Source organism: Centropristis striata, chromosome 3 (genome assembly GCF_030273125.1).
Source record: "Centropristis striata isolate RG_2023a ecotype Rhode Island chromosome 3, C.striata_1.0, whole genome shotgun sequence".
NCBI classification, from domain to species: domain Eukaryota; kingdom Metazoa; phylum Chordata; class Actinopteri; order Perciformes; family Serranidae; genus Centropristis; species Centropristis striata.
In genome coordinates this window covers 41,111,957-41,136,970 of record NC_081519.1, presented here as the reverse complement: position 1 = coordinate 41,136,970, position 25,014 = coordinate 41,111,957, and the positions used below count along the sequence as shown (strand labels likewise).

Below are 25,014 nucleotides of genomic sequence, written 5' to 3'. Positions count from 1 at the left end.
AGTAATTCTTGTTGAGGGTACAGATTATGAGATAAATTGCATTTTTATGTTATTATTTTAAATTACAATCATTAAAATGCTAGTGTAAAGTTATTTTTGATTAATCTGTTATATTAGGGCATACCGTCTTCTTCATGTCTCGTGTTAATATTTAATGAATAATTTCGATATAATTGCGTAATCTAAAAATCACGAATATGGATTTGGAAAATGCTATAATGAAATAGAACTAAAAATTACTATCCTGGAATATAGTTTCAGCATGTTCATTTTTTTCCGACATTTTTTTTCTAGGCAGCTACAAAATTTTATTGTTATATAAAATAATTGTTACACTCTATATTTGTTTGCATAGACGTCAGTAAATGTGTATTTGCGTAACATTAGAATTGGTCTGCAGGTCAGATATATATATATATATTATATATTAGTAATGTAACTATTAACTGAATTTGCAGTCTCAGTGTTATACGGTACAATCCTTATTCCAAAAAAGTTGGGACACTGTAAAACCTAAATAAAAGCAGAATGCATCAAATTCAGTGTATACATACAAAAACAAAAGTTTATTAGTTTGAACCTAAAATATATTGTCTTTGTACAGTTTTCAATGGAATATATGTCACAAAAGATTTGTAAATTATTGCATTTCTCTTTTTTTTAAAATTTATTAGACAATGCTCCAACTTTTTTGGAACCGGGGTTGCACATTGGATTTATCAAGACAGTGGTATATTGCCAGTACTTGGTAGTGCATACAGCATTAAAGCTGGAGTGTAGAACTTTTTTGTATAAGTAAGTAAACTTAGTAAGTAAACTTTATTTATATAGCACCTTTCACAGACAGAAGTCACAAAGTGCTTCACATAGAAATCAAACACATAACATAAAAATGTACATACAAGTTTTAAAAGACCAAAACAACAGCAATTTAAACAACCATAGCAGTCCCGAAACAATTAATCAAAAGCCTGAACAAATAAAAATGATCATCCGTTTTATTCGAGCCCTTGTCAAATGACTCCACACTTATAAAGCTCTCTGTATTCCATATGCTGAAGTAGCAGTGTGTGGCGCCAGATAAAAAGAGTGTAAAAATGTGCTCCTGGGGCGATGCAGCAAGCTCACTTGCAGGCAAACATGTTATTATGCTGACTTTCAGAGGAGGGAGACAAAAGGACCGCACTCCAGCTTTAAGTTGCATTTTTGTATTTTTGGAGGAACTGTCACAGTGCTGCCCTCTGTTGATTAAATTCGGCAAAATACTCTGTAGATCTGAACCTTAAAAGCATCAATGAAATGAAGACTAAATGCTTTCGGAAATGGAAAGCACAGTCAGTTTAAGCTCCCTGAACTCCTGAACCTGTAATGAAGCCCAACTCTACAGTCCATAAGATCTTTGACAAATGCACATTGTGCAGTTGTTAGGGGATGCTTCCGGCCCTCGTGCCCATCTGTTTCTTCCAGTCCAGATGAGCTCTTTGTGTCTTTTTGTGAGAGGCACTTAAATTACTTTGTGGACTTCTCTCAGAAAGTTTGTCTCTTGGCGCTCTCCCTCTCAGTTCAGTCAGAATCAGAAGTGAGAGCAGGTGGTCCCCTCTTGCTTGGTGCATGTTTGAATGCCTCCCCCTCGCAGATAGCATGTGCCCTCTTTGGTCTTGCTCCTTAATCACCAGCAAGTCACCTGAATGCTCCCTATCAGTGTAACCCTGCCATTGTGTACCTGTCAGGGGAGGGTGGTGCTGGGCTATGTTGTGCGACTCTGATTACAGGATGCATGGCCGTGTGCTGCCCCAAGCAGGAGAGCTGTTTTTTTATGGGAGCAGGTGCTATTTAAGGAGGTGGCTGTGCTCCGACGGCTCTCCGCTCCGTGCGTGTCCCTACTTTAATCTTCACTGCACGGGTGGTCTCAGCATCTCTAGGAGGAGGAGAAGAAGGGGGGTGGGGGCATGTTTGCGGGAGGGTACGCTGGGGGGCCCCGGGGGGCTCCCGGCAGGCGCAAGTCCAGTTACTGTCCTCCTGAAAACCTGCAGATCCCCAAACCGGCAGCGCCAAGCAGCGGTGTTCGAAAGAGCAGCAGCAGTGGCAGCGGCAAGATGCTGTCTATGATTAACAGCGAGAGCATCCGGAGCGGGATCAACCGCTACCACTCGGACCAGGGGCTGAATCAGCCACCGGCCAGGCCCCCGGACCCTGCTGAGCTGCAAAAACTACGGGAACAGAGAGTCGCTGCTCAGATTAAGAACATGGAAGATTTCCTGAAGATGAATGGCCTGGCCCTGGAGGAGTGTGTGTCCTATCAGACAGGCATGAAGTACAGGTAAGAGAGGGGCAGAGCTTGGCGGGTATGGACTCTGATACTTCAGAGACTCGGACAGTTCAGGCTGAGAACCAGCAGGTGAGAGCAGCTTTGTGGTCGAGGGAGGTCAGATACTTGAGGGTCTACTGAACAGGTGTTTTCCTTGAGGTTGGTCTCAAAAATCCCTATTTTGTACCTTGTAGATAAACGCTTTTCATCAGAAACGGATCCAGAGTCAGGGACATGTTTATCTCTGTCTCTTCTGTCTCAGGACAGTATTGCTGTCCTCTGGTCACGCTGCACTCATGCAAAGGTGCTGGGGCTCAGGTTTTATTTTAATCATCTAGGTCGGTGGCATATTTGCCCAACTACATGGGAAGGACAGACTGCTCCGTAAGGAGTTACCTGGCCCCTTAAAATCTCACTCAGATTTTCTTTTCTTTTTCCCCTTGTTCCCAAAGATACTCTCCGTTCATCTCCGGCTTTTCTCTTTAGTGTAAAAATAATTCTGCCACACAAAACAAAAAGCTATAACTCCTTGTTTGTTCAAAGTACAACTGGGAGATGTCGATAATATACATGTAGTAATGTTAGATATTGTGTATGGTTTTGGATGTTTTTATATTGTAATATAATGTTAAATATTCTTTTGGTCTGGGTTGTAGTGTATTTCCGAATTTGGTGAATTTTTTTAGATATATGCAATGATTATTTATTCCTTTTATGGGCCGAGAACCATTTCTTGGGTTGAATAAACAAGAATTTTTCTCTTAGGAATACTAATTAGTCATTTTGGTTTCACTTAACCAAGATTTATTAGGTCAATTAGTTTGTTTTTTTGCTGTTTTTTTTATTCTGAATGAGTTATTTCCAAGAAACGGATGAGCAGGTCAACATAATTTGTATGAATATGAGTAAACTAAGAATTTCTTTAGATGGGGACACCTGACCGATTCTTTCATAGCTCTTAAAAAAAGTTGATGTTTTGGAGATACAACGTTATACACAAAATAATGTCACTTTGTCATCTACGCTGTTTCAAGGCATTATGGAAATATTGAATTAGAATTTGTTAGTATGCCAAGCTTTAATTAAAAAGTCTTGAGTTTTGAGTATATGTATACATTTTACATCTTCTAAGATTACTTATAGATGCACAAACAATAAGTATGAGATGCACCCTCACAGCTGAACAAGATATATAATTAGAGACATTTTCTCATTTTGTTTGTCATCAACACAGTGACCGCAAACCAAACAGCCTATTTTCTGGACTGTTGCTGTTCAAAGGGTTGGGGCCGTGCTGCAGGCTGAGCGGCTGCTGTGTTGGCTCATAAGTTCTGTGAAGCTGATGTTTTCATTGTTGCCGACATGGATATCTTTCATCACACACAGGCCTGGCTGCTGTTGTTTTTGACCGAAACCAGTGACTAGAACGCACGTATGGCTGGCTGCTGTTACCACGTCTGGGGTGACCAAGTTTTACTGCCGTCTCCCGGCAGTGTTGTATGTCACCACCGTGCTGGCATTAGTCCCCTCTCGTAATTACTTCCCTGCTGTTTAAAGCTCAGTCAGCGGCCTGTGACGGCCTTGGGTGCAGCTTTGCGAGCATGCATGTAGAAAAGGAGTTTAATATTGCAAAGAGCGTGTGTGGTTCTTTACTTACACACCTCAGAGAACCTCCTACATTAACCATAGATACCAGGTACTTATCAGTAACACTAAAGCTGTTTATCTTTGATCAAAATCTTTGTCTTTGCTGCTCTTCAACCTGATGTATCTAGTAACGAATGTGTGATTTGTGTTATTTCTTCGTGGTGTTGTATTTAACCGTTAGTATCGGTTTACCACAGACGGACAAACTCCTGCCAGGATCACTGTTTCTTGTATCGTGATCGCCTGCAATTCTGTAATTAGTGCTGAAATTGGGTCAGCAAGTACATGCGACCTCTGACTCACACTCATCATTATTTCAGGTCTGTGGTCAGGAAGGCGGGCCAGCATTGCTACAAAGCTGTATTTAACGATTCTTAGCACTGAAATCTACTTAATCAACAAACACAAGCAAAAAGGTTATATTACTTTATAGTCTCCTCCTCTTTTTAACCTTTAATAATGGCTGATAATGTTTCCACCACTAGAAAACCACAATATTTTTCTCTCTAAAGGAGTACAAGCAACATCACTTCAATAAGACATGATTATTAGTATTCTGTAATTAAAACGGCAAGAAAGGATTACTCTATTTCCATTATGTTGCCCTTGAAACCAAACACTCCCACTCAGCAGGCCCATTTGGACACCGGAAAACTTTCCCTAGTGTCCATGTCCTCCGGCTGAAAGGGCCGGGCCGCGGGTAGAGGAGCCAGAGTTCAGTCAGGCGAGACAGGAAGCCTTGTGTCTCCTGTTTGAACTATATGGGGGTTGGCTGGGGCAGTATAGATTTCTGGAGTGGCTTAACACTAATGGACATGGTAATGACCTCCACTTAGACGTTCATACATGGAAAGCTTTGCTTGACCATAACATTTAGTTGATGTACAGTACGCCTCCCCTGCTCATTGTGAAAAGCTTTGATGTTCAGGTGGACACACTCAGATCCTTCAAAATAAAAAAGTGTTACCCTGTATATAATGATATGTATGTAATGACATGTATGTAAAAGTTCTACCAACATTTTTGATAGTATTGGTTAGACAGTTGGTGCTTTTTTAGTGATGATAGGTTAGTCTTGGTTTTGCCACTAGAGGGCAGAAAAGCATCAAAACAAGCTGAGGCATGCACAGTCAAGGCCACATCACAGACTCATTAACAGCTCATTAACACATGCAGTAAACTAAGTAACATTAGCATTTTTAAAAATATATTCTTTATTATAATATATTTAATGGCTCTTTGTAATTCTGAGACAGAAAAAGCTGCTTCTTAGATGATAGATGGTCAACTATGTAATACCAGACACCTTTTTTTGTATGCTTTGGTAGTGCACAGCAGTTGCAAAAGAGCTTTCTGTGCTTGAGACATCTGGGGATGAATAGAGCAGCTTAAACTCAAAAGTTCCAAATGTTCCAAGTCTGGTGGAGGTCATTTTTACAGATTTATGGTTGTGAAATATAGCTATTAATTATGATTATTTATTTATTTTTTATTTTTTTTACATTTTTACTTTTTTGTTTAGGGTGTTTCTGCAACTACGGTCACTTTTGACTCTCCCAAATAAAAAAAATCAACCTCGATGAATTTCAATTTAACCATCAGAGTCTGTAATACATATTAACAGGTACACAAAATTGTATTTAATCGTTAAGATTTTAATCTGGAAAATGTTTATTTTTTTATGGTTTTCATCACTTTTTCTTACAAAATGTCCTTACCGCTCAGTATTAGTTAATTGCTGACCATTAAATAATGGTCAGCAATTGACTAATACTGAACGTACACTGATGTTCATTTAGCTATTTCTTATATTGATTCTTAATTTCAATGGCTGACAATTTACTGATACTGAGCATACATTACGTTACAGCTATATATTACATTTATTTTATCTGTTCATTTTTAGAATTGGTTGACAATGTAATACATTTTATGTAATAGTAAACATTCTTTAAGTTTTTTGTTTAAGAAAGCAGCCTTCTGAGTACCATTGGAATCTCATTGTGAAACTAAACAAAGCAAATTCAGATTTGCATTTAGATTCAAAGGTCTGTTAAGTGAGCTTAAGAATATATTATTACAATTTGCAGAATGTACGTATATCCCCTGAGTCATATTGTGATGAGTGGTTCTGTTAATAATAGCTGATCTCCACTAGATGGAGCCAATGTTCCATTTTAACAATTGATGCACTTTCCAAACGCCTCCCTCTGCACTCACTCAGGCCCATAATACATTCACTGAGCACAGCGAGTGCATCCCTCTTTGCACCGCAGCTGACTACACTGCTGAACATCATGCCAACAATTTTTAATATTTATCAGTTTCTAATGAGCTTAGCCGGGCGTTGAAACTAGACCAAAGCATGACTAAAGCAAAGTTAAATAACAGCCAGAACACCAGAGGGCAGCATGGAAGAGTGTTTATTTTTTTCTAAGTTCATTGCTTCTGATTCAAAGCATCAATCAGATATGTTTATTTAACATCTTAACATTTGTCTCCCTTTTTTGTTACTCTCACACATTTTCTTTTTTTTTTTGTCACTGACGTACACACACACTCACACCTTTTTATGAGCACATAAATCTTCCCCGAGCCTGTAAACTGTAAACTACATTTTTCTCAGTTTCAGCAGCACTGCAGCATATGTGTCAGCCCGGGCGACTGTGACGTTTTTCTTCAGGCAATCCCCTACTCCAGAGCTAAATTTAGCAACAGACTCGTATCCACAGCTGCAGCTGGATACAGCAGAACGGGCTGCAACCTAACCTGTTAATCCACTATTTTACCTCAAGCCCACTGCATCACAGTCCAGCTACAATGATGAGGGCTGCAGAAATGTCTGTGCTTAATCTTTGCCATAGGAGTGGAAGATGACGTTTAGGTATTTGGAGTGATATAGATTTTGGTTTCCAGTCGTGACCTCTCCACTTCCTCCCTGAGCTACCGCTGGCTGGCCCAGTCTGACAGCCTGTCAAAATGTTCTAGTCACAAATGTTGTGTGGGCACAAGAGGTGCCAGAGATTACACAATTCTGTTTTGTTTTTGGTTGTTGTTGTGGTGTTTGAATTCAATTCTTGTACTTGAGGCAGCTCAACAAGATTCCCCTATGATCACAGTAGATTTAGATTCCTGAAATGTCCATGTGCATAGTTCAACATTAAATTATATAACAGGATTGTAATTTGAAACTGTGTCATTGTTCGCATTGGTCCCTACTGACTTCCAATATTGCATCTTTCTGATTCGTAAGTCTTTGTATCATTATAATAACCACAGTTTTTATGTTGTCTTTGAATGATGTCAAATAGCACAGCCAGGGACTTCAGAGGGTGCAGCCTCGTCACAGAAACAGCTACTGCTCTTCTTATTTGACATGTTTCAAATATATTTTTGAGAAATGAAAGGCCTTTCATGTGCTGCTCTTCCCAGTGATTTCTGTAGTTATAACAAGGGCTGCACAATTAATTAATTAATTTATTTTTAAATGAAAATGCATTATGGACTGGTCCACATCTCCAGAAGCCCAATCCTTGTTAATGGCAAAAAAATGTGCTTTAAAAGCAGCATTCTAAATTAATTATTGTGGTGCTGCAGGGATATCCAGGCCTACAAATCATATTCTAAATTCTCAAGAAAAGCATTTTGTTTGGTACAGATCCTCACAAAAAAAAAATCACACCATGATCATCGTAATATAATTTCCAGTGAAATTGAGAATGTTGATGTAAAAATGATAATTCCTTCTAATATAATGACACAGCACTATTACAATATCCATTACACTAATTACAATTAAATATTTTTTGTCCCATGCAGCCCTCACTGATTGATTTTTAACACAAAACAACACAAGCCCGGTTGTTGCTATTCGCCAGTGGCGGTTCTTCACAGGGGCCTCCAGGGGCCACTGCCCCTGTGAAGAAGTCCTTGGCCCCTGCTGTGGCCCCTGTGTCAAATTAATAATAAAATGATCAATTTATAACGATGAGCGACGGAACAATTTTTACCTATTTTTTGTTCAAACAATACCTCATTGTACACAAAAGGACCCCAAAATGTGCACATTGTATAATAGTTTAATTGTGCAATAAAAGCTTGTGTGTGTGTGTGTGTATATATATATATATATATATATATATATATATATATATATATATATATATATATACACAAAGATCATTCTCACTGTACTGCACTTTCAAATTTAAAAAAAGTATTTGTGCACAAAAATGAGAAATGTCATTGTCGAACAAAGTCTCATTGTTTCAATCAATGTATTTGTATCTTCCAAATATACGTAAATTAGATTTTTAAATAAGGTAAAATAAAGGGTTTGAATGCTTAAATATATATCTGATTGAACACTGGCCCCTGCTTGGCCCCCACAGTAAAACTGGTCTAGAACCGCCACTGCTATTCGCAGATTTTAAATAGTAAGAGACACCTTCATGCTTGTACATTCCTTCACTGCTGAGCTTTCAGTTTCAGGACATGTTTTTTTTTTATAACTCTAAGTCTAACTGTTCATGCTTTACACTCACATTAACATTGTTTTTACTCACATGTACTTTGGTGCCTTTCTGCATTAACCGTGTGTTTTTTCTTTACGTCTGAAAGAGTGTGTGTCTGTGTATGTTAGTGTGTGTGTGTCACTGGAAGCTGCAGGGGAGTGCTCTGTACTTGATTAGCCAGTAGTGACAGGAGGTAGGAGGCCCTCTCTACTGTCCTCACCCTTTTAGACACTCAGGCTTAAGAACTGTGCTGTTGTCGCTTTACATCCTGCAAAAGTTTCTATTTAACAACATTCAGCACATATTTCCTAAACTGTCGGGTACCATCTCTGAATAAAAATGAGTTTTCTTTGTTTAAAAGTTCTCCTCGGGCCATGTCTATTGCTCTACATCTTGAACTTGACATTGAAGCTCAGAATTTGCTGCATCATTGTCGACTTTGTCAGGAATCCTCCTATGATTTATTTCTCTGTCTCTGATGGCGTTTCCTTAATAAATTACACAAGTCCTTATGCAACAGAAAATATGATGGATGTCTTAACTTGCAGTAAAGTAAATGCGGTTAGATAATACTCAGCCAAAGTGTTTCTCATTCACTAGTCTAAGGCTAGAGGGAAAGTTCACCCAAGCTTTTAGTACGTTTCTGTGGTTTTGTGGTCACTCTTGCAAATTTAATGCAGAGGGAAATTTTCTATTTCACGCTTGACCTATCTTTTGGAAATGCAGCAAAATCAGGTCCCAAGTTTATTTCATGCAGGTGTTGTTTTCTTGAAAAATCTACAACACAGATAATTGTAAGAGTGTAGTTATTTTCTCTTTAATGGAACCCATTTCACATTTTCTTCCATTGCTTTGTTGTGTATTTGAAAGGAAACTCTCTCCTTGCTTTTCCCCGCATTGCTAGTGGCGCCTCAGTTTCAGCTGATGACATATTGATCTTTTTTTGCTCTGTTGATCCTTCTGATCCTTGTATAGTCCCCATTTTTATTGGTTTTATCACTGAGAAGAGACTATATCCACTCTGGCTGAATCCACCTCTCAAAAACTACAGTTATGGCCTAGTTTGTTATTGTAAAAACAAACACAAATTACTTCCTTCAGGGTTTCTGCTTGTTCTGTTGTCTTTTTTTTTTTTAAGGTATCAGGGTTTAGTGTAGACTCTACAGACAGGACCACCAGGCAATAGGATTGAACTGGTCCGACCCCTTAGGATGTCTAGGTCAGGGATTTACTAACAGCAGTCTGGCCACATTATAGAGATGCCTTGTTTCTATATTTGTACAGGTTGAGGCCATTCGGGTTGACAGAATCAGTGTCTGATCTGGCCATCTGTTTTATAAGCACAACTTGTGTAACAGGATCATCAGAAGCTTATGATCAAATGACATTTGCTAGAAAGCTATGGGTCATCCAGTGTAATAGATCTGTGTTGTGGATTGTAGGCATGAGACAATAGATTTCATGTCAGTATATCCTGGCCAAATAACGATTCAGGATATTATCCAGATTATCTTAAAATGGAACTTAAATCAAGGACACAATACCAGTAGATTTCTTCTTCACAATCGATTGTTCACTTGCAATTTTTTCTATAGACGACTTGATCTGAGTAAGTTGAGCCGCAGTGTGATTGGAATTAATTAATTTTTTGTTTTACCTTGAATTGAGAGTTACTCAAATATGAACGAGTTGACTTCATACTAGGCAAATTGGATTTTTTTGTGTTATCTCTCTGTGTCAAAGTGAAACTGGGAGTGTCCGTAAACTGCTTGCTCCAGTCCACTAGATTTTTGTTACTTGTATATAAATGATGTTTCTCCTTCTATGAAACCATTTCTAGCCAACTAAGGTAAATCATTTTAACCGCAGTTGTTGACACAGTTGGTGAAGTATTTAAATGTGATTAAATGGGAAACACACAAGTTCAATTTATCTGCAAGTCTTGAGTGATATCAAGGTCTCCAACTCACAAATGGAGCTATTGAATGTTTTAATTAGTTGACCTAATATGTTAAAACTGTAGTCGGGACAGAACAAGTCCCTTAAATTGGAAAAGAAACATTTGATTGCATTGGAAAAAACACCAACCCCTGTCTTATTCTGTACAAAAATAAATAAATTAAAGTTTATGTTAAATAATTTGTATTCCTGAGAAGACACGTTTTAGAGTTGTTAACATTAATACAAATATTTAAAATAAAAGCCATCATTGCTGTTAAGTACTGTATCTGGCTGAAGGCGTTAACAAAGGATGCAAAGAGCTCCAGGAGCACGAAGCCTCATCTTCCCACTGACATACATGCAAAAGAAAGCATTTCTGCCTGGCAACGCTCTTCTGTGTGAACCGTAGGTATGATAAATGCACACAGGCAGGCGGGAGGTTCTTCCGTTGAACAGGACAGATTATTCTGCTTCCTCCACTCACTCTCTCTTTCTCTTTCACTCTCTCGGACTGTGCAACTCTGCCCCGTTTGGTTTAAGCACATCTTGTTACACAAGCAGTGATGCTGAAATCCCCGTATGGCTGTTAGATCACTGCTGTTTTATAACATTCAACATATTTACGTAAAATCTTTTTTTTTAACTTAGGTGTTTATCTGTCTATGATAACACATTTAGTGTGTTATAAACATTACAAATATGTTTATAGTCACCATCCCCCCCATATTTAAAATAACATACAATCTCTGAGAATAGCTAAAGCCAAAAGACATAGTATACTAATATTACATAATTACAGGGGTTCCCTATCTGCTATTTTTGATTGTCTCAGCTCTCCCGTTCTGTCAGATGTGTCAGCGGGGACAGCTGAAACGACAACTCCTCCTGAGCCCTGCTGTCTGCGGGGAATCTGTCATGTTCACTGGAGAATTAAGAATCGCAGCACTCACTGCTCACAGATGTGACCTGCGTCTCTCTTCTGTTTCCTCAGGAATTCCCAGAAAAAAAAAAAGGGATATTGCTTTTAGCCTTAGCTAAACCCAATTTTCGACATCCTTTTGTGTTTTTTGACAGCTATTTAAAACCTTCAATACCTCGTTGGCTTTGATCCTTCAGATCAGCGTTTAGTAGAGCTGTTATTTGACTTATATAAGGAAAAGTGCAGAAATTTAACAGAAGATTAACGCTCAGATAACCTATATATAACAATTCTCCCTTATATATTTTTCTGCTTCAGTTAATTACGCCCTCATTACAGTGATGAAAGAGTCACCGATTAGAAAGGTTTAGACACAGCCTCAGGATACATTATGCTGCTAGAAAACCATTTCCACATCTGTCGATCAACGCTGTCAATCTGTCTGACCCTCACATCACTTTCCATTAACTCTCTTAAGCCCTTTCACACACACACACACACACACACACACGCAGAAACACGCACATACACACACACACACACTCCTCTGCCTCGCCACTTCCATATCAGCGATCCTATCCTTTTCACCCAGTTACTCAAATCCTCCCTAATGCCGTTCAATTAAACCCTCAGTATGTGGAACTTGAACCTCAATTGTGCAGCTGGCCAACAGGTAAACACGATACAACTGTGGTTATCCACCACAGCCCAAACAGTCACTGCTGGCTACAATCAAGGGAAACACCCATCAGACTTTCAGTCCTGATACCCATGTCTACACAGCAAAATCGGGAGTGTTAATTCAACTCACAGAGTGTTAATTGTAGCACTTTTTCTGAGTTTATATAGTTCTCACGGACTCTGAGTTAAAATTACGCTTTGAAAAGTGTAAATATTTTAACTCTTTAATAGTGTTAAATATTTGACACCCTTGGTGTTGTTTTATGACACCACATAAGTGCACTTTTAACTCCAAATCGTGTGTTAATTAGAGTGTTAATTTTTAACATACATTGTGTTATTTTACCACACATTTAAGTGTATTTTCAACGCTAAAATCCTGTTATTCCCTTTCACTGTGAGTGTTAATATTTAACATACATCGTGTTACTTTGACACATTAAAGTGTATTTTTTAACCCTAAAATCATGTTATTTCCTTTCACTAATGTGATAATTAGCATTCATTGTTTTGTTTTATGATACATTAAAAGTGCATTCTGTCTTTAGCCGAACATACAAGTCGCAAAATCTTAACATGTAACTCGCTTGTGTTAAAGTGTTAAAACAACTCCAAAATCAACACCCACTAACTCAAAATTATTAACACTGAAAAAACAACACTACAGATTTTTCTGTGTAGGCTTTGGGTATAGGCCGATGCAGAGAACCGATATTCAGGTAGATCAGCGCCATTATCAACAATACAGGCTCCATCAGTATTGGTGTATTCCTACTATATACACAACACTTCCCTGGCTTGATACTACATTTACGGTAAGAGATGAACACAGAAGAAGGCTGAGCTAGAGTGACATGAAGCAGTTGAGTATTGTTTTTTCTGTTTACCCAACTTGAAGGACTCTTTGCTTTCAGCTGTAATGCCCCGGTTTAATTGCATATTTCAAAGGAGTCCTTATCAGAGGATTTTTGCAGTGGTCCCTGCAGACGGCAGAAAGCCAGCGCTTGCTAAACTAGCTGGGACAGATCATGCTCCTGCAGCAACTCTCGATCCCAGTTCGTGCACCATTCCCAGCTTGATGGAGGTACCCACTTTACCCCTGAGAGCAAATTAGTGAAAGACCACATGAGACACACACTGCAGTGGCCAATGTCAAATTTCGGAGTCCATTTCCCCAGTAGCTTTGGGCATTCTTTGTATTTTGTCTAGGCCCACTGTGTAGAATTGATTCAGAGAACCAGGGACTATTTTTAGAGCTAATGCTGCCGCTGTAAGAGATCACTGCTTATGATGGTGCCCCACAGTACCTCTGTGGTCAGAGTAGTGTCTAACGCTCCGTCGATGAAAGTACACTAGTCGTCTTCTCCTTTCTGCCACTGCGCTGCTTAGATGCAGTATGTGGGCTGGGAGCTGGGAGAGGTCAGCTGTCCGAGCAAATTCTCCCATACAGCGAGGACGGACTACTGGGACTTCATTATTGTATGGCATCATTGATCGCCAACGCTTCTTCTAAATTAGGACTGCAAGAATGAACAGAAAAACAATAGTTTTGTCTGTGTGTGTGTGTGTGTGTGTGTCTGCAGCGTTAATTTCTAGTATCGGTAATAAGGGGATGTAGGATTATCAATAAGGCAGATACATTTCTGTAGGGTATTACAGCTGTTTTCTTATGTTAGGTCCAGCTATAAGGCAAATTATGAGTCAGAATATTGGCGTCTTTTGTTTCCCTTTTCCGTCTGCACACTCTGGAAAAAGAGAGCTGCTGTTGTTGGTGAATTTTACTCGGCTGTAGTCGTGATCACAGAAACACACATGTTCTGCTGTATGTCTCCTGCTTTCCTCTCCTCTTCCTCCCCCGCACGTTGAATTAAGTGAAGGGCCCTATCAGTGCTCTGCTTTCACTCACACTGATTGAGTGTCTGAGAGGGGTTTTAGCAGCTCAGTAGATTTTTGGATAACCACAAATCAGGCACTTAATCAAAGCAAGGAGACTAAGGCCACGACTCAAGGGAGGACATTGTGATGATATGTGGAGTGGGAGGAGATGGATTTCTTTCCTTTACACTGAGATTTTAGTTCAGGTGTAATATCTAACAACCAGCTGCTCAGTCCAGTGCGGACAACGGGAACTGATGAGATTTGGTTTTCATGTATTGTTTCGTTGTTTCCCTCTGCATTGATACAAAAATGACTTTATCATGAAAGAACAGTTGTGCGCTGGGTTGAGGAAATTCTGAGTCACCCTACTGTGCACACCCTAAACACAATGTCATTAATTAGGAATTTAACAGCAGCACTCTAAGGCATTATATAAAGATCAGTGTTTCTTATTTTTAGTTCAGCATCCATTATGACTGATTTATCTTGTGACTAACAATGAATAGAGGTTCATTGCAGATTTTTGCTCCAGCAGATTGTGATGAATGAAACAAAGCAGCTCATAGTTCAGACCAGAATTTGCTCAATAATAGCGTAGAGAGAAAAGAGATCCTGATTAAAGTGTGCATGAAAATGCTGAATGAGATAATACATTTACATTTACATTTAGTCATTTAGCAGACGCCTTTATGCAAAGCGACTTACAGGGAAAAAGGGGAACAATCAAGGTATAGTGCAATAAGAGTCATTAGTGCAGCAATAAGTGCTAGTGACAATTCGTTAAGGGAGTAGAAGTATCATGTGGTGCTAGTGTAGCGGCTTAATACTCTTTCTGCGTTGTGTGATATTTATTGAGACCAGGACATCTAGTTGGCATCCAGCCATTTATTCTGAAACTGATGACATAAAACAAGTGCATCCCTCGTTACCCCACAAGGTCTGAATGCCCGACAATAAACACAAAAATACTAAAATCATACACAACATACAAAAATCATACCTGATGACATAAAACAAGTGCATCCCTCTGAAAAATATGAAATTAAAAGACACGTTAAGTTTCTACTAAAATAAAGTTAAATTAAATTAATATATTAAAGAAAAAAGATGGAGCTCATAGCCCGTAACCTTACCGTTACCCCACAAGGTCTGAATGCAGCTGCCCCCGGGGTGCACGACACTAAACCCCAGGGGTGCTGCGTTCAATACCTGTGGTTTTTTTAAAGATGGCAAGTGGAATCACTAATACCTGATTAACTATGTTACACTAGGAGAGAAGATGCTCTCTGAAGAGATGGGTCTTCAGGAGGTTTTTAAAGGTAGAGAGGGACGCCCCTGCTCTGGTTGGAACTGGTAGTGGTTCCACCAAAGGGGAACAAGAAATGCAAAGAGTCTGGATTGCCTTGGACAAACAGGTGGCAGAGCCAGGCGCCGTTCATTGGAGGAGTGCAACAGTCATGAGGTAGCATATATATCAAGCCGTTCAAGTAGCTGGGTGCAGTACCGGAGACAACTTTATAGGCGAGTTTATAGGGGTGTGCCATATCGCATCGTTCATGATAATATCGGTATATTTTTTTTATGGTTAAAAAAAATGCATGTCATGATATTGGCAACATTCCTACTTCTTGATGTAGTGGTTAAAGTTGTTTTAATCACAAAAAGCTACTTACTCCCTGTCGCTAAACACATGCAGCTTTCAAAATAAGAGCACAGTGTGTTAACAGAACCCACCACAGAACTTACAAGAAGACTGTCAAAATAAGATGCCTTAAATAAAACATACTAGAACCTTTATTCTCCTTTACAAAATTTCATTAAAATATGCCCCCGGAACCCCTAAATGGTTATTTTTATTATTTTCTCATACTCTAGAGTCAAGAGTACATTTTTTAGTATTTGGCAACTGTTGAGATTTGCACTTCACACTTTACAGTTTAGATTTTTATTTATTTATACAGACTAAAAAAAACAAACACGTTTTCTATATATTTTTAAGTATTTGGTAATATCGTCAAGAATATCGTTATCGCAAAAATAGCCTGCAATATTGTGATATTCTTTTAGGGCCATATCGCCCAGCCTTACGAGTATATAATAAATGTTTAAACATTTGTTCAGACTGACTTTGACTCTGGTATCACCAGGAGGCAATGTATCCTCTGCAGTGCAATTTGTTGTGTCACGCAAGAGAAAACTTCTGTGATGGAAAAAAACGCAAAGGTAGTTGATGTAGCATGAGTGTCACGCAGATGAAAGACCTCCCCTTCAGCAATGTCATGACTGCACTGCAGGAGTGTTGATAATGGAGGCACACATGGAACAAGGTCGCAGGTTTCTAACAAAAGAGCTCTAAAATGTTTCACTAATCATCTTTTTTCACCTGACAGCAGTACTGTAGGTGTAGACCTTTAAAATGTCTGTCAGGCATGGCTGCAGCATTGCCTGCTAACATTATGATTATTTCCGGAGAACCATACACGTCATCATGCAGCGATAAGGTGTCAGTCATCTTTAATGATCGCCTCTTCTGTTTATCTGCTCTTTTGGTTATTTTTTGTTTTTGTTTTCCAGATGCAGTCAAAGCAATGAAACGCATGCTGTCAATCTGAAGAAAGTTGGCAGATGTGTCTGTTGTGAGTTATTAAATCATAGTATGTGTGACAGGCATGGTTTATTGGATTGAGTTTATTTGTTGCTCACTCTGTTGGCATATTTTTAATGCAGTTTATAGCTCCTGGTGTATTTATTAATTACATGGAATTGGTAAATGTTTAATTTTATTCTACATATTTTACAGGATATTTGAGATTATGAGTACAGACTGTTGTGATTTGCATCTGCTGATGAAAGCCAGTCAGCTGGACAAAATCCCAGAAGGAGCAATATGTGGAAAATGGTTGTTCTATTGAATCATTTAGGTGATGGATCACTAGTCCGTCGGATGATGCATGCTTGTATTGATTCCTGTACCTTGCATTTCACAACAGTCAATAAATGTGTAGATTTTCAGATGCAGATAAATTAAGGGTCAACAATGGATTCATATGGTTTAGTAATGACAAGAAATCAGCCGTCACATGGTTTCAGCAGCCATGCAAAGCCGTGGCAGGGTAGTAAAAGCCTTAACAATATTCTGTAGGAAGGAGGTTGCATTTAAGTGCTTGTTGTGTGCACCTTAGGCTATGTTTACACGAGGACGGTCTGAACAGAAGACGCAAAAGTGGCGTCGCGTCTTCACTTTTTATTCCTCGTTTAGACGAGCATTTTCGGGAGGAAATCTGCTGCATACGGTGATGCAAAAGTGTGTGAAATTCGATTGTATGCAGCCAGGCGGCATCACTTAAAGCGATAAGAGCATCTTTGGGCATGCAGAAGTTTTCACACCACACATTTTCATCAGCTACTCCTTCCACAAAGTTCTCCACCATCACTAGATCTCCCAGGTCTCGTTCACAGCCGTCTGGCTCGCCTCCGACGAATTGCTGCATCCAGAATGTGATGGAGGTAATTCCAGATCCTTCTCTGTTCACTAATACTATCTGTACATATCCTGTACATTTGGTGGAAAGACTCCTGTAAGTTTATTAAAGCTGCCAGAGCAGCTTGAAGGTCCGACGCATGGAAATAATCCCACATGTTTGTTTATTTCCTGTACTGGAGCATGTATGTGACGTAAACACATACGTGACGTGAGCAGATCAGATCAGAGTTCTGTGTCTTGTCAGTGTAGACGACACGCTACGGAGGAGAGGATTCAACTTTTCCACTTTGGAAGGTGGTTTCAGATTTTTGCGTCTTTAAACCCCAAAAACGCCGTCACCGTCTAAACGAAAGGCACTTCCGATAAAATATTTTGTCGTTTTTACCCGCGAGCGTCCTCGTGTAAACGGGGCCTTAGACTGGATGTTTGGGACTTGTTCCCATTTTGTTTTGTCAGGCTTATTATGTGAGCTTAGCATGGATCACAAGACTGACACTGTATCTGTGCAGCCTGAGCTCCCCCTTCTCAGTGCCTTCCCCGTGTCATGACTTCTGGGGGCCCTGGAGCAGAGCTGACTGATTTGTGGCATCACGTTTCCACAGCACAGACAGTGAGTTCATGGACTGTTCCCTTTGGTAAAGGGACGCAAGCCCTGACTGCACCCATTTGTTGAAATGTGCAGCGAGTAAATGGCATCAGTTCCCGAATGTGTTCATCTTAACCCTGACCTAAAAGTGCACGACAAAACCCTGCAAAGGTGACAATGTTGCCCATATGTTGCTCAGACTGCTGCTGAGATTGACATGCAGCCACATTCAGTGCAATGCTTGTTCAGGGGCTTCCTCTTAAACCTCTCGCTCTGTCTTTGTTACAGGAAAGAGCATTGGAACAAAACTTTAGCTCTCTGCACGTGTAAGTGTAAAATTTCAATCAAATTTCAGTTGGATTAAACTACCTTTCCCCTCAGGCTTCTATTTAAGTCCAGGAGACCAAAGGTCACAGCTCCAAGAATAGAGCTGTCAGTTATCAACAGCCTGTTTGCTGGATTCCCGTGATGGAGGTCACTTCTTTGACTGCTTTTAACACACGTCTTCTCCTGATGGCATCTCTTTTAATTATCTCCTTGGCACACTAGCTGGTCCACTCAGATAAGCTTCAGTGTTATATTACTGGGAGCGTGTGTCTAATCTACTGTCTCTTCAATCTGCAGCCACTGTTGCGTTAAGGCCCAATTACGGTGGTGTTTACTTTCAACCTCCAACCATTATCATATTTTTGGTACTCAGTTCTTCTTATAATGCTTTTATTGTTTATACGATATGTTTCTAATAGCCAACAATAACAGATGCTTTGTGGTTATAATCAGGAGCTTAAAGATTCCTTTGCTCAGGTGAAGAATATGCACGATTAAATAATTTCTAATAATCACTTGTAAAGAATAAAGCTGTACAGACACACAGCATTTCAGTTATGTCTTTGGCAGCCCAGCCTTTTACATGCATTGTCACAGATAAAGTTACATAATGAATATTTCATGGGCAGTTGAACAGACCCATGTGAGAGCCCCCTTTTCTGGGACCATAGGCGTTTGCAAAGTCCTGACCAGTGGGCATTTAGCGTCCCCCTTTGTCTTTGGACAGTACTATATTAAAACACACTGCAGGGCAACAGACGGACAAAGAAAAAATGCACTCCCTCTTTCTTAAGAGTGCTGCTGTAAACACAACAGATTTCAATGCCTCGCTCTCTCACGCTCTCTCTTCATATCCCTCCCACCACATTCCCTCTCTCTCTCTCTCCTCCTCTCTCCGTCTCTCTCCTCCCATCTCTTGCCTGTGTGCACCGTGCAGCTTTACGCTGAGCACAAGGCATACAGATGTAAGTTTAATCCAGGCAACGTCCAGAGCTGACAAGTGAATATGAGGTTGCCCTTTTGCTAACATGCAGTAGTATTCAGTAGAATATTCAACAGCCAGCACAACTGTCAAGGCGGACTCGGAAGGGGAGATGAAAACCTCCTGGAACTCTGTGTTCGTGTTTTATTCTCTCCATCCCTTTGTGTGGATCTATGCGTTTCCACTCTTAAAGCTTGGCAGCAAGAGGTGTTATCTCTAGCACAGAGCTCAGCTTTAAAAGGAAATTGCAAGTCTCTAAATCTGCCTGTCAGACTCTGATGAGCCTCTGATTAATATATAAAGCGAGAGGAGGACACCCGGATGAATCAAGGGAAAACTTGCAGAGGGAAATTGACACGAACTCGGCATTTTTTGGACTCTGGTTTCTAGAAGATTTTGATTTTTTAAAATTTCATTTGTAGCTTTGTACTGGACCTGTGTTGTATCGTAAGTCTGCAGTGATTGCACATTTGTTTCTCGCAACAGCTGAGACGAGAGATGCTGTAATGTTGTGCCTGGATTTGAGCTTCCTTTGAGAGGATTTTATTTTCTCCTGATCAGCGATCCTTCACTGTTTGAATCAGCTCTGATCTGCACTCCCACCCCTCTGCCCCTCTTTTTTCCCCTATGAACATTCTGAGCTGGTTAGCCACTTTTGCGACTGGACAGTTATTTCTAACAGAGGCTGGATTCGGAATAGTCGCCTCCTATAGACCTGAACCGTCTCACGATCTCCAGAGGGTCCTCAGACTTCGCACCTCTGGGAGTTTGTCACACCTGATTGAACCAGAGGAGAGTTTAATTAGAGTATCTGTGTTTGGGACGGCCAGCCAAAAGCCAGGATGCAGGTGTCGTTAGTGTGCACGGACCACCGTGGGGGGGTCAACCGCGCCACGGAGGACAGGCTTAACCGACAGAACGCCAACAGCCCCAACACGGGCACCCGAAGCAAGTTCAGAGCAGTGGCGATGGTGGCCCGCAGTCTTGGACAACTCTCTGTTCAGAGTGTGCCTTCCTCCAGCGAGCAGAGCATGAAGACTGGCATGAAGTATCGGTAGGGCATGTCTGTTAACTGGTGGCTCTCAATATGGCTCCAAAACCTTCAGACCTTTAATAAATATTTACATTAATCTTATACTGTTGGATTTTTCTCTCCCCCTTGCTAAAGTAGATTATGACTGATGACCATCATATTCTTCTTATCTTAGGCTACAATACATTTCAGAGAAGACTGCCCATTTGTCAGATTTGTTATTGTATGCCAGTTTTTCTTTCTCACTTCTTCCTGTCAGAACTGCCAAACCCACCTGCTTAAGATTAATGACACGATTAACTAAAAAATTAACATCCCAAACCCCCCTCAAAAACAGCAACATATCAAAATATGGTTGGTATTTTATAGTTTTTTATCATCTTTGTAATTAAGTAATGGCATGCCATTTAAATGTAGTTAGTGGCCATTGATGCCTAATCTGTTCTGGGCAGGAGTGACAAACATCACTACAAACACTGTACAGTAAGCTGCATTTGTTCAGCCTTAAAGGAGAAACTAATTAATATTTTCCCAGATTAGTCTCTCTTGGTGCAACAATACTATTATCATAAAACACCTTCATGTGTCTGTTTTCACAATTCTGATAATCTCTTAGTTATCACATTTCTTGTTCTTGTTTTTTTGGTGATTATTAGCACTGCAGATCCTTTCTTGAATAAATATTCATTATCATATAATGAGAACAGATATACTTCCAATCATTGAATCAAAAGCTACATAAAGTCACTCATCAATATAAGAAAAAAATACCAATGTTGTCATATCAAAGCATGTCCCTGACATGCTGTGTTAACAAACATTGCATCATGGTAGCTTTTGCCCATTTTTGCATTGTATGTCGACATGCTGCATTGAATATTTATCTTAACACTGTAATCAGTTGATGCTGATCACTGCTATATTGCAGTATGACACTTATGTTGCTTTCCTTTTCAAATAGTGATTGAAAGGTTTAATTTATTTAAGGGGAATTATATTATTATAGAGCCTGTTTTATGTGTAGGAACCCCAAGAGACATGAAGACTGATGACTGTGTTTTATCAACCATACCACCTATTTAACATTTAGTCAGAGGTTTACTTGAAGAAACGCTTTTATAACTAAATGCAAATGTCTTCTGTTTGTGTGGTGAATTATCTAATTATTCCAGCTTCAAAGACGAGGGCTGAAAAAGGAGCAGATTACGACGTGGAATATCTTTTAAATGCATATTGAAGCACTTGGGGTAGAAGAGTGAACAGTAGCAGAGGACAGAAAATCTGTAGGCAGCATTGGTGAGAAAATGAGTTCACATTACTTTTCAGCGTGGTGATGTACAGTACATTATGATCTGCAGCAAGCTGACCCTTAATGCAGTGTATCTGTCAGGAGTTATTTTTTTCAAGAATGCCCAGGTCTTTCTCACGCAATTGCTCACCAAAGACAGCTGTTTGACAGGAAATCTTGATTTAAAATGACAGGCTGTCACCCAAAACACGCATCATGTACGACATTCCTGCACAGCTGTAACAATTGCTGTGTACTGTAAATATTTCAGTATGTTTTCATTCATGCTCCATTCATTCTATTCTCTAATAAGCAACTAAATTCAGTTTATATAATAATATTGATAATATTGTAATTGAGGTGTAGTACTACTAGAGGGTAGTAAAATATCAATACTTAAAAAATGTTTTTAATTTATACTTTACATGCAAACAGATTTCAGCATAAAAAGTAAAGCAATGCTAAACAACCTTTTTTAGTCACATTTTATGCATAGTGCAACATCTATGAAAGCTTCCTGTAAAATTTGATTAAAAAAACAACAACAACCAATATATCGCAGTATATTGAGCTGTAATCCCTGTGTCATGATATGTATCATATCGCCAGTTACTTGCCAATACACAGCCTGAATTGTGACAGTCTTCCATGTTTCTAGCCCTGGTTTGAGTAGGAAAGTGTTACCGAGGCGTACTGTCTTTTTACCAAAAGGTGTTATTGGTTCTTGTGATTGAAAATTAATATTAAACACACTTCTTGCCTGGACAGTGATATCAGATATAATGTGCAGATATCTGTTTCTGCCGTTTTCTTCTATTGAAGACTGCAGCAGAAATCTCACAATAAAGAAAGTAATGAACAGCCTCCATGAAGCTTATGAGCTGCGTTCCTCTTTTTAATCATTGAACTGTTAATATAAAAATCAAAAGTTCATCTTTTCAAATGTTTTTCAAGGCCGTATACGAAGAAGACACAAAAGAAAAAAAAAACTGCACGGCGATGTCGCCTTCAAAGCAGATTCCGTTTTTTGTCGGGGTGAAAGATTAGTGATAGTATGTCGACTAGGAAATTAAGATTGGATGTTGATTTGAGGAAACACATTATCCCTCCTAAGTACTGTTGTCTGAAGGAACATCACAATCCTTTGCATCTGATTTGCTAGCGGCAGCCTCGCCATGTTGGTGCACTGTCATCATTGAGGCTAATGACATTGAATGAGTAAAATCATTTTCAGCTCGGGGGGCCAGCGGCTGTTTGTGTTCTCCGCTTCCGCAGTGTAGTCCAAAGTACATAACGCACTCTGTGTTTGTGAACCAGACTTGCATCTGATGTAAACTGAAGGTAATGCAGGCCTAAATGCAGCGTGAGGCTCAGAGATACATGCACTGAGGCTACAGCATTGTGTTCTGTGGGTTTGTAAGAGATGTGAATGAAAGGGAAGGAAGGAGAGAGTGAAAGAAAAGAAAGGGAGAGTGCTAAGGTTAATACTGGTGTAGGCACTATGCCCAAGAGGAAGTACAGTAGGCTGGAGTGATCTGTGCTCATGTCACTGTGTATCTTTCAAACATGCCTCTCAGAGTTTCAGCTTGCTAGCCTTTTAACATGGCCATGCATTTATCTTTTCTTCCTTGAGCACAAGGATTTTTTTTTTTTCTCTGTTGAATTCACTTTTGAGTTTTTCATTTTGCCATTTTGACAGCTGAAGAGGTTAGCGGTTTTATAACTGTTCCCCAAAAGAATACAGTTACAGCTCATCCACCCAGTAAAACTTTCCACGATTATCCACACTGCAGAATAGCAGTGTGAAATTCAGATCAGCCTCATTTGCATACAGCCCTGTGTGTTTTCTTGAATGGAAGCCTTGAGCTTGAATAAAGTCTGTCAGTCTTCCTCCATGAGCAAGGATGCAGGGTTAGGTTGGAAGTGACCTCCCCCACAAGGTCGAGGAAGCCATCAAAGCGAACATCTTTGCAGGGCTATAGTGAAGGATTGCAGCAGCTTTACTGGGTTGCCTCACCACAAACCGAGCCGTTCTGTAATGTGACACCGGGCCTGCATGACATGACTGGTTAAAATCATCAAGCTTGACTGTGAGAGCCTGCACCTCCTCCAAGGAATGATTAAATGGCTTCAGTCAGGACTGAATTAATGATGCACACAAAATGGCTTATGATTATGTAAAGTAGTCTTGCTCAGGGAATGGAAGAATATCTGTGAGATTGGGAAGGCAGTGCAGGTAGGAAGCCAATCCCATAAAGCTGCGACTTTTCACCGTCCGGTTATCAGCGTTTCTCTCAAGCAAGCAGGGAAGGAAGCACACCTAGGAAAGGTCTTGAGGGAATGACTCACCTTTACAGGAGCCACTTTTATTTACTTGGGTGTAGCAAATAAACCTCTGCAAAGCAATGCTGAGGGAAATAAGTTTGAATACGTATCACTTTTTGGTTGGACTGCCATTTTTGTGCTTTGTGCAGCACATAGATACAGGTACTCATAAAACTGTAAACTGCTGCTTTAAGAGGATATTTTTTGTCAACGCATGGTATTGTTCTCGGTCACGTTTTCTTTCAGCTTCTGCTGTGTTGCACTCAGTATCACTTACTGCAGTGGCCATGTAAATCAGAGCTGACTCACCTCCTCTCCTGGTGTAAATCTACAAGTAAGTCGCCTTAGCCCAGACTGTCAGTAGGAATCCTCACATCTCTAGAGGTCCACTTTTGGTTGTAAAGTTGACAGTGAATCACAGACAAAGTAAATAGCTACTGGCAGTGTTGTGTAAGCGGATGGCATTTAAATCCCACCACTATGTTGTGTGAAGCTGCGATGTATCATTATAAATCACAGAGATAAGACGCTCCTCATAAAGTCGGCCCACCACTTCTGTTTTCATTTAGTGCACCTTGAACTGACTCGCTGTAACAGATGGCAGAAATTATAATGGGAGCAAGAAGTCAGCCATTTACAGCATGTACACATCAATTATCAGTATACATGTTTATTGTTAACATGTTGTAATAGTCCTAGGGATGCATGATGTATATCGGGCCAATAATGGTACATTTATATAATTAAATGTTAATCCAAAAGTTAAATCAACGCACTCCAATACAGTAGTGTCGCTATGTACCTTTATTGTTGCTTTGCAATAAACACAGAAAAGAAGATGAGCAAGCGAGCATGTTGACTAGAAGGCCAAACATGTCGTCCCTGGATGTTTTTCATAGTTTCACAACACGACACGATTGCAATTTGCAATACATGATTCAATTAGATTTGGTTGTGTCAGAGTTATGGATTTTTTTATTTAAGGTGCTGTCCACCGCATTCAGATCTACGGTTCCATTTCCATTTCACTTATTATTGCATTGGATAGTCACATGCATGGCCCGACACGCTACGACAACAAAAAACAAAAAAACATTTTTC

General features: G+C 39.7%; 1 protein-coding gene across 2 annotated transcripts in view; it reads left to right on the top strand.

The window, feature by feature from the left end:
• The window catches only part of kcnab2a (potassium voltage-gated channel subfamily A regulatory beta subunit 2a), a 96,483-nt gene that overhangs the window by 37,916 nt on the left and 33,553 nt on the right, over positions 1-25,014 (top strand). Inside the window, exon 1 of one of the 2 annotated variants that reach the window (XM_059327438.1) lies at positions 19,172-20,321. The exons of the other annotated variant lie outside the window; for it this stretch is intronic. Coding sequence (XP_059183421.1) covers positions 20,110-20,321 — 212 coding nt within the window. The 5' untranslated portion in view covers positions 19,172-20,109. Of the gene's footprint in view, positions 1-19,171; positions 20,322-25,014 lie in introns of those variants that run through there. 2 annotated transcript variants of the gene reach the window in all.